The sequence below is a fragment of the Clinocottus analis genome, unplaced genomic scaffold, assembly GCF_023055335.1.
Source record: "Clinocottus analis isolate CAN_PGR_092001 unplaced genomic scaffold, fCliAna1.0.p SCAF_14, whole genome shotgun sequence".
In the NCBI taxonomy this organism is placed as follows: Eukaryota; Metazoa; Chordata; class Actinopteri; order Perciformes; family Cottidae; genus Clinocottus; species Clinocottus analis.
This window is the reverse complement of record NW_027175865.1, coordinates 9,419,890-9,430,751: the sequence shown is the minus strand read 5'-3', so window position 1 is coordinate 9,430,751 and position 10,862 is coordinate 9,419,890. Positions and strand designations below refer to the sequence as shown.

The 10,862-nt window shown below is 42.4% G+C and overlaps 1 protein-coding gene across 1 annotated transcript; it reads left to right on the top strand.

Moving 5' to 3' along the window:
• The first annotated feature begins 4,917 nt into the window (after positions 1-4,917).
• dclk3 (doublecortin-like kinase 3) lies at positions 4,918-10,745 on the top strand. Its single transcript, XM_068574959.1, has 7 exons — positions 4,918-5,243; positions 6,178-6,380; positions 6,719-6,850; positions 6,966-8,192; positions 8,548-8,680; positions 8,812-8,979; positions 9,155-10,745. Exons 1-7 carry the CDS (start codon positions 5,177-5,179, stop codon positions 10,000-10,002), a joined length of 2,778 nt encoding a protein of 925 aa, XP_068431060.1. The 5' UTR covers positions 4,918-5,176; the 3' UTR covers positions 10,003-10,745.
• Positions 10,746-10,862: the final 117 nt, after the last annotated feature.

The following is a 10,862-nucleotide window of genomic DNA, read 5'->3' as shown; positions in this document are numbered from 1 at the left end:
CGTGTGTGTGTGTGTGTATGTGTGCGCGCGCGCATGTGTGAGTGTGTTTGTGTAAACACGTGCACCCTTGCATGTGATGGCAGAGTGAGCCACAGTCATGAGTGTCAAGATAAGGGTGTTGGTAAGTTTGATTCATTAATACATTGCTTATTTTGCGCACACGCACACACACACACACACACACACACACACACACACACACACACACACACACACATATATATATATATATATATATATATATATATATATATATATATATATATATATATATATATAATGTGTAATATTTAATATCAAAAGAGCAATAACTTAACTTACAAACACATAACTCACACAGAACAAACTTCTGTGACGTCTTGCTGCTTTTAATCTATTTATGGGACTTGACGAAACATATGTTTTATCCATAAAAGACAATTCTCATTGGAGTTAAAACAACAAAGCTTATATTCCAAGCATCTGATCAAATCCACACCGCACCGTCCTGGTGAAGTTAATTCACTCAGTTTTTGACTGTTATTCTCTTAATAACTTTTTATAACAATAATAACAATTTGGAAGGTGACTGTGACATACACACACACACTGTCACGGGTGATATCAAGGACCCAAAAGCAACACTCCAGACAGAGATACCGAAGATAATGACTTTACTCAAATAGGCAGGATCAAAACAGAAAACACAAGGATGGCACTGGAGAGCTTATTCAGAACACAAAACAATCTGGCAGAGGACAAGCACAAGTGCAGGGACCTAAGTAGTGAGGGACTAACGAGGGAATGAGCTGCAGGTGGCGGGCATGAGGACCAGGTGAAGGGAATGAGGGCTAATGAGGAGGTAGTGACTGACAGAGTGAAGGACCAGTGAAGCAGGATCTGAAATGACATGAGATAGTTAGTGACAAACACACCCACAGAACAAACACCACTCAGGACGGTGTGGAGCTGAACTGTTCCACAAACACACATGCACGCGCACTTTACCATACATAAGGACCAATTGGGATATTGCATTAAATACGACTTTTCCTTTTCTTGCAGAGTGTATTAGAAGATTGATACCACTCATAAAGACTTGAAAAGAGGCAGACAGAGAGGCTTGCTCTGTTCAAATGTAATGAAACTGACCAGTACCTCTAAAGCTTACTAATTAACACTGTATATTTCATTTATTTGTTTTAGGTTTATGTGCCAAACTGTTTCTAGTCCAGGCTCAGTGACTTTTCAGTCTTTTTGTTGCTGGCTGGAGTTCCTTATTTAGTGTACAGATATGAGAGAAAGAAAAGCCAATAAGTATAGTTCCAAAACATCAAACTATTTCTTTTAAAAACTAATTCTAAATGCCTAAAGTCAAGTCCCATCAAAGAGAGCCTTTTGAATAAGAGAGGACAGACCAACACTTGCTTGCTATAAATCCCCTCACTATCAGGGGGGGTGAAATTACTAGAGGACACACACACACACACACACACACACACACACACACACACACACACACACACACACACACACACACACACACAGCAGCAGCATGGATTGAAGAACAAATGTCCACTGATCGTCCATGTCTCTGATGAAATCCCGCCCTCCGCACCCCACCGTCTGTAAATGGTCTCATGATCTGGAAGTTGTGTAATAGCAAGCACACATTCAGACTTACACCCTGTCACACCTCACAGACAGATACACACGTACACACTTGTTCTGAAAAAGCACGGATTCAAGGAAATATTAGTCAATACCGAATACTGTAACATCCCCCTGTTTCACACACTCTGTCCCACTGTCTTTTGGCCTCCAGTTGTCTCCCTTCTCTCTTGTCTATTGGCATATCTAAAGGGACACATGTGTGTGTGACAAATCTGTGGCATGCATGGGTCTGACATTTGACATACACAGGTGTGAGAGAGAAAAGGAGAGAGAGAGCGTGAGAGAGGAGGTGAAAGGTTGAACTCTTTTAGTACTGGCCTAAAATACGCTCAGGAGCTGTCTGTGGTTGAGCAAGTGAGTATTAAACGTGTGTGTGTGTGTGTGTGTGTGTGTGTGTGTGTGTGTGTGTGTGTGTGTTTGATGTTACGCAAACCAATGATAAAGTGTTCTGGGAGGCCTCTGTGGTTGTAACTAACACTGAGTCAGATTTTTATTCCCTGCAGTTTCAGTGGAGAGATGTCATTGCATACTGAAGGCTTCTAACACATGCGTGGTGAAAGCTTTAGCCAGGCTGGATACGACCAGGCACTCTAATTCTAAATAAGCATCATCAATCACAATAGTGAGGGTCACATTTGTAATAGCAATCACATTAGCAGACTCTTTATCCTGTTTGTGCAGAATCTTCTATTGAGTTACACTTGTCTGATCAATCCTGTAATAACACGATCAATCTGGCTGGACTGCTTTTGAGGATGTTGCCCTGAAGCCATATCAGCTCCTTTATTGTGCAGAGAAACCCTGCACTGCTTGTGTTTGGCCTTAACACGCACTTCTTTATCCACGCAGGCATCTGTGAGTATATCTGAGCGTGTGTGGCTGCAGCATACATTGTGCTGACATAAGCAGGAAGCTGTTGGCAGGCCTGGAACAGGGTTAAATCCTTGACCTAAAGGACGAGTTGGAGCGCCATTAACAGAGGAATGTTGATACTTCTTCCAGATTTCTTGAGGCTTTCCTTGCACATCTGTGTGTGACTATATGAATAATATAACTAGATAAACATCTGGACGGGTCACTCCCTTTACTAACACACACTTATTTGTTCAATTACTCGCTCTAGAACCTCCCCCTGGATTTCTCTGGCTGCTCTCATCTGCACATAATTTCACTCCCTTGTCCAAACAGAGCTTATTAAGTCATAAGATAGGGAAATAATTAAGTGACTGGAGCAGCAACGGGTTGAATTGGAATTAAAAATATATGGACGATTGGCCATTGTGCAAATATAAGTACTTTTACTTTTGGTGATATGATGCTGGTACTTACAACCCTGTGCCTTAAAAACAATTGTAATGTTTATTGAGGTAGCAGTTGTTTGTTGGCACGCACACACTGAACAACTGCAGTGTAGTGTTTTGTGTTACCTCCATAGATGGGCCTGAGATTACATTCCTTGTGCTATAAATCTTATGGTGAGCCAGCAACAAGTAAAAAAAGAAGGAAAAAACAGACTAGTTCTTTAACTATTCAAGGGTTTAGTCACATTTCCTTGCTTCTTTTGGGGAATTTCTATTTGTTCTATACAGTCGTCAGGATCAAACCTGTATCATACTACTACGCGCCACTATGGCCTTTTACAACATAATCTCAAAACATAAACCTACTGTAATAAAAAGATAAATGGACTCACGTTTATAAATGGGTAGTTCTTCCAAAAAATTACCTCACTCTTCTGCCTTGAAGTGGGGACACAGTGGGGACATGTGCGCCCTCTGCTGGCCAGACACTAGTAGAGCATTAGAAGCACATTTGGCTCCATTCGTACATGTAGGCTACTGTATTGGAAGTTTTGGGCAAGATATTGCAACCTTAAAAATCAACACCACTGACATAATCTGAACTGAAATGTGAGTTAAATGTATTAAGATTCCAACCCCAAAACAAAAAATAAAAAAATGACTGTCAGAGTCCAGCCGGTCGACCTTCATTGCATGTCATCACCTTTCTCTCTCATGTTTCCTATATCACTCAAAAATAAAGATGTCGAAATTGCCTTGAGAATACACTTTAAAAACAGGGGAAAGAACACCTCAAGCTATAAGGGAAAATTAAATGAATGACTACGGATTTGTTGCTTCCCAATCAATATTACCTGTATCCTTGGAGACAGAGCCGTGGGGGGCAGTGCATTGAAAGATCAACCGGATACTGTGTGTGTGTGTGTGTGTGTGTGTGAGGCAGAGTATTGGATTCCATCAGTGAAACTATGGTAACTGACGCTACGACTGGCAGTTTCTCTCCCCCTATGTCAGTGTGATTTTACACCATAACTTTCTTCTCTTCCAGTCATTGGGATACAAAAGGGTTTGTACAACACTTGATTTTTTTGTATCCTTCACTAACTCTCCAGGTGACAAAGAAACACAAAAGGGCAGTATCTGCAATTGAGGACACAGAAGTAAAGCCTTTTCTATGAATTTAGAGGTTGTTAGACACATTAATAATAGGCTAAATTATGCGTTTGTAAGGTTTATTATTTTTTTTCCAGTAATTTCAGACATTTTTACTTTTAGATACTTTAGATAGGTCACTATTAGATGGTTCCATAGAGTGCTGAAAGGATACAGATGGAGAGAGGGATAAGTGATTACATGTTCAGCAAAAGACTTCAAACCCCAATTGAGTTACCAAGCTTTTAGGCTTGTAACCCTTGAAATTTAAGCAAGGATTACTTGCAAGTCGTTGTCAATAGTCAGTTTGCATATGTTCACCAGTTCTTAAAATAATGTAAATCTTTACGATCTCGATGCCATTGGCCACAGGGTCCTTCAGGCTTGCTATTGTTGTAGTTTTAGATCTAAATTTGACTGTTTTAGGTTAAACAAACAAACAAAGGAATTTCGAATATATTAAATGAAATTCTGTCAATTTATTTTGCATTTACATATACCTAAAAATGTGCAGGTGTCTTTCAACCAGCCCTCAAGCCCAACATCATTTAGAACGTAAGGAAATATAATTAAAGTTTGGCTGCTCGTCGTCGTGCACGAGGAGGCATTTCTGGTAATTTGGTCTCCTCACAGTACAAAACAGTAAAGTTCCGGTCGGAACCTTCGAAATAAAACTTTTGGAATTTACTGCGGCCTAAAGTCCTCTCACAGTCACTTCAATGAGACTCTAAAATAGATGACAACCACGTGTTTATTTAAAAAGCATGCTGCTCTTCAACCCACAGATCAATATTCAGTTATTCAAAAATATTTTTAGTTTGACGTCTAAATTAGTTTGGTAACTACTAGCCATAATCGCTCCGCTTCCGGTATCTCTCTTTCGCGAGCCTCTTAACTTGACGTGTATCCATGGTAACCACTGTGGCTACGCTACGCCAAGTCCGGTCCTCTCCCCGCGCATCCTGTTACCTTTTACTGAGAGAAACAGCCGAAGATGTGACCGCAGCGACCTGTGGACGAATACAAGGATAAAAGCGAAACAAACTAAGTAGTTTTAGCTCGTGAGAGTCATGACGCCCTCACAGAGAACTCGATATGGAAGCGAAGCGGCGCGCGACACTCAAGCGAGAATGGCAGGTGAGTCGATGGCCTGATTGATTGGGTTTTATTTCGACTACAGTTTAAATATTTAAAAAACTTTACTAATTAAAGACTTGTTATTACAAATAATAATCATTTTTTAAACTTGGACGACTACATTGTCTGTGCATTTGCCAGCCCACACCAACTTTTAAAAAAGATTTTAAAGATTGTGACTAACCCCTCCCCCACGACCCTCTGAGACCACCAAGAAAGGTCTGATTCAATCTTTCTTGATTGGCCACAGCTGCCGAGGAGATGTTCAAACCTACAGACACGGAGGTTTTATGTTCACTATGAAAAGCTTTTTTTGTTAATTGTATGTTCTCTCAATCTCCGGGGGCCATTGGTGTCTCATTAAAAGAAAGGCATTATGTTCAAGGTTTAGGGTCTTGTGCTTCTGTCTGTTGTTCTGCATCTGGAAACAGACCAAAAAACAACCCCCTGCACTGACTGGACAGAAAACATCTCTCCGTCTCCGTCAGTGCCAGAAAGTGAAACGTCAAAGATGCTGTGTGTCTCCAATGCTTCATTAATCATGCAGATGCAGCTGAGCCCTAACCAGGTCAAGCAAGCTTTTGTTAAGTTGTGTGTGTGTGTGGGTTTACATGACTTAAGGAAGCCTAAATTATTCAACCAGTGGAGCACGGTGCTTGAAGAATCTCAAATGACCCTTGCGCTCCATGTGATGGAAAACACTCAAATCTGATCGGCCGGATTTGTTTTCAAACACACACACGCACACACACGCACACACACACACACTAACACAGGATGAGGAACTGGTGCTGTGTTACGTATGAGTTTTCCTTTTAATACAAGTCTAAAAGAAACAATGAGATGATATCTGTGTAATTGATTACACTTTCAATCATCCAACTCTTGATGTCTGTTTGTGCTTCCACCCATTCTTCTTTTCTTCCCGCTTCAGATCCTCCAGTCCCGTTGTTGAAACGTGTTATCGGGGCACCGCAGCCATGGCCTATTCACCTGCACCCTACGCGACAGGTCTTAAGATCCCACTTCCCTCCTCCTCAGCTCCCTCTCTTCCACACACGCCATGCAGAAGAGAGCGCAGAGAGGCCACATCTGGTCACCATCATCCGCCCCTGTGGTCAAAGCACACTGCGCAAGGTAAACTACATTTTTTTTTTTTACCATTTTCAGTTGCACTTTAAAATTCATGATTGGTTTATAGGTTGTGACTTATGGCTTTATCAATGGTCAATACATTCCATAGATAAGTAATAAAGAGTTGAAAAGAGGAATGTTTGTATTGAGACGGTAGGAGAGTTTATTATATCATTTATCTTTAGTAAAATTGCAATCATATATGTTTGGAACACATTGATAAGTCTGCATACGCTTGCAATTATAATTATTAATAAGCTGTTAATAAATGGGCCCGATGTCAACTGAGATCCGCGCCAACTTTCATAACTTAACTGTAATAGTGTCTCTGTGTTTTCAAGGTAACTGTCCTGTTGAATCGTAGAGGTGTGGTGTCTTTCGAGCAACTTCTCTTGGATATCTCTGAGGCGTTGGGGTTTCCTCGCTGGCACAGAGCCAGAGTCACACGCTTGTACACAACCCACGCAAGAGAGGTGAGGCTCAACCATACCCTCATTAACCCCTGAGGCCTTAAGATTTTGTCATAAGGTCCAGATGTGGTTCGCTATGCCCGTCCTAAATTGTCCCTTTTTATCTATGTTTTCATAGGTGAAAGGTGTATGTGAATTCTTTCGGGGAGAGGTGGCCTTCCTGGCGCTGGGGAAGGCTCGTCCAGAGCTGAATAATGTGCAGGAGGCTCTGGAGGAGCTGTTTCCAGAACATTCCCATTACCGGGCTGATGCACTCCAGGCCTGGGAGAAAAGACTTCGTCCAGCGCCAGATAAAGCAGCTAAGGCTGACAGTGGATACAGTGAAGGAACAGACAGTAGCAAGACTCATACTAACCAAGAGACTCACCAGGACACAAATACACATGTCAAAAATCACGCTACTACTCATGCAAGTACTCAGCCGCCTCACTATTTAGACACACACCAGCCTGAAAATTACAAGTCAGATCCACGGAAGTGTCATAAAAAGAATTCATGCAGAAAACCTGCTCACTTGCCCAACCACCTGCAGAGACTGCGTGTTAGGGGTGGGGTCAGAGCGCGACAGCCTTCTGTCATTGGTCCTTTTAAATTTGAGGAAAGTCTTAGAGAAGTAGACATACTGTCTCCTACACTGTGTGAAGACTGCTTAGCAAGGAGAGTTAAACATCAGGTACCAGAGCGGCTCAATCTACTGTCAGGGAGGGTTCCACTTCCTCCTGTGTCGAGGAAGCAAAAAGGAAGTTCATATACCGAACAGGAAGTGAGGAAATTGTACGTTCACATCAGCCCTCCACCCCCTCAGCCAATCAACAGACATGACGAGAAGAGTGTCGCCCAATTCAATTCAAATCCTCTTCCAAATGTGGGTGACGTACACAAGGAGATTCAGCATAGGACGACCTTCGACCTTCCTTCAGATGGCAGTAATGTCACTCTGGCAGATATCAAGCGTTTCTATGAAATAGGACGCGTGGTTGGAGATGGCAACTTTGCAGTAGTGCGAGAGTGTTGCCGTCGTGACAACAAACAAACCCTCGCCGTGAAGATTGTTGAACGCTCCAAGCTGATCGGTCGAGAGCACATGATGCAGAATGAGCTGAGCCTTCTGGGTAGCCTCTGTCACCCACGCATAGTGCGGCTGTTAGCGCACCACCACACAGACACTCACTCCTATCTGGTGATGGAACTAGTGAGCGGTGGGGATCTATTTGAGGCCATCAGTGAGAGAGGGAAGTTTCCAGAAGCCGAGTCAGGACTGATGGTGTCAGACGTGAGCGAAGCACTGAACTACATCCACTGCAAAAGTATCGTCCACCGAGACCTCAAACCAGAAAACCTACTGGTGAGTGTCAGAGTGATTGGAGAATTACATGTAAATTTGTATGTGATTATTGTGATCAATATTGCATCTTTAATAATTATTTGGATAGCATAGTTTCATATTGCCACAAAGGGGTGCCAGATATTATTTGATACACTAGTGCAACGTTGTTGAAAACCTTACATGTCACACTGTTCCTCATAGTATCAATATTTAACTTAATCTGGAGTTACAATCAATATCTGATGATATAACACAAGTGTCTATGGCAGGCATGTGGTTGCCCCTGCTGACATTTTAGTTTTAAAAATATAGTCTCAACGCCTCCATGATTGACTCTGTTTCTGTCTGTCTTGTTTTACTTGTTCTCTCTCAGATCGAGCACGTGGCTGCTGGCATCTGTAGGCTGAAGTTGGGAGACTTTGGTCTTGCCATGGTTGTGACTGAACCTGTCTTCACTGTTTGTGGCACACCCACGTATGTAGCCCCAGAGATTCTCTGTGAGACAGGTTAGTGCTCTTTGTTGCATAAATCACCTTTTTACTTTTAAATTTCACTAAATATGTAGGTTTCTTATATTGAATATATTTGCTTAATTTCCAATCTAAATCTAAATAATAATTGTGGTTTGATCGAACAGGTTATGGTGTTGCTGTGGATGTTTGGGCTCTGGGTATCATTCTCTATATCTTGCTGTGTGGATTTCCGCCATTTCGCAGTCGTGATCGGGACCAGGAAGAGCTGTTTCAGCTCATAAAACGGGGGCAACTCCACTTCTTGTCCCCCTACTGGGACCCCATCTCAGAAGGTGAGAAGTACAGACATATAAAGTGTGCTCCTACAAATGTTTATACACACAAACACAAATAAACAATATGTTGCTTATTGTGTGTGTGTGTGTGTGTGTGTGTGTGTGTGTGTGTGTGTGTGTGTGTGCGTGTGTGCGTGCGTGCGTGCGTGCGTGCGTGTGTGTGTGTGTGCAGAAGCCATAGGCCTTGTCAGAGCTCTGCTTCAGCCAGATCCCACAGTGAGGCTGACAGCAGAGCAGACCTTGATGCATCCCTGGGTGAAGGCTATGGCTTCAATTTGCAGGCAGAGGGCGCTCACAGACAAAACTCAGAGGGACACAGCAGATACTGGAGCAGAACTAGACAAGTCCAGACTAGTCCAGAGACTTACTCAGACCAATGCAGCCAAAACAGTCCCAGACGAAACACCAGCACAAACCAGCAGTGAGGGAGAGGTCACACAGAAAGGGTTAGCCAGGCATGATGAGATGAACACAGGAAGAGGACAAGATAAAGACAATCCACCAGGGCAACTTTCAAAAGAGACAAGCACAGTTAACACCATATCTCCACAGCGCAACATGTTCTTAGCTTCAGAGGCCAAACCTGGTCAACTGGAACCAGAGTGCACCTCTACAGACTCTGGCTCACCAAGTAGGGAGCCCAGCAGGCCAGAAATACAGGATTCAGGTCCCACAGACTTGAATTATGGGATCCCAGCGAGCCAGAGTGAGTTTCCACCCCAGATTAAGACACAATCAAAAGAAAACAGCCAACAACAATCCTCTCTAGATTCAACGCCTTCCACCAATACGGCACAAAGAACTACAGTGGGTCACTCAACGCAACACCATCCATCCTCCAACCCACCAGCTTCTTCGTCTGAATCTCTCTATCAGCAAAGCTTCACATCTCCCCTTCACAACCCGACCACAACCAACGCCCAAAACCACCCAGCCCAACACCAGGAGCCGAACGTTTACACCACCACCACCACCCATCAACCCACTGAGTCTCAACCTCGCTGTCAATCTCCTGTTTAACCGCGTGATAAGAACAGCGTCATCACTGTCATTGTTCTAGACAATACCCCTGATTTCCTGGCAGCTGATCCTTGACTGACCGGCAGATGATCTGATTTACTCTCTTGGGGTTGAATAGGGTCTGACTGATGAGGCTAGATACATCTCATAGTGTGTGTAATCCATGTATCCTGCAATCACAAATTGGTAATGAGATAATGTGTAATAATGACCACGGTAAGTGGATGGGAAGTAGTAAAGCACTTTCTTAAAATTAATGGAACAGAGTGGATCAAGCAGGATGTAATTTGGATGTAACCATATTTGCTGTTTGTCAATAATGTTAGGGTGTATTCATGAAAATACTTTTTTTGTAGTACATTTCTGAATTGTTTTTCTTGTTTATTTTCCTGCAAGCCATGTTTAACTTTTACCGCGTCTGCCATTCCCAGTGCAACTATTTTAGATTGCTGGTGTGATGACATCAACCCATCCTCCTTGTTTTTACCCTTTCCCTGTCTGTGCTAGGATATTTAGCTGGCAACATTTGTTTACTAAACTAAAAATATCTGTTCCAAGAACTTTTCATTTTAATTCTGGTTAAAGTTTGCCATATTTACTAAACGTTTGAATACCATCTTTCTGAAAATGTGCTTACTGTAAGTATTTTGTATTGGTTTTGTTTGAAAACAAACTACTGCTGATTGGAAGGAATACTCTTGGCACTGTAAACACATGATGATTATTAGTCAGTGAATTAGCAATCTGTAGCAATATTTGGACAAATTAAAGTGTGATGAGATCCAGTGGATAATAGTTACAGTTGTCCAACATTCAGGACACAGCATGTGACCGTATACTGTTACTGGCTATGTGTTTGC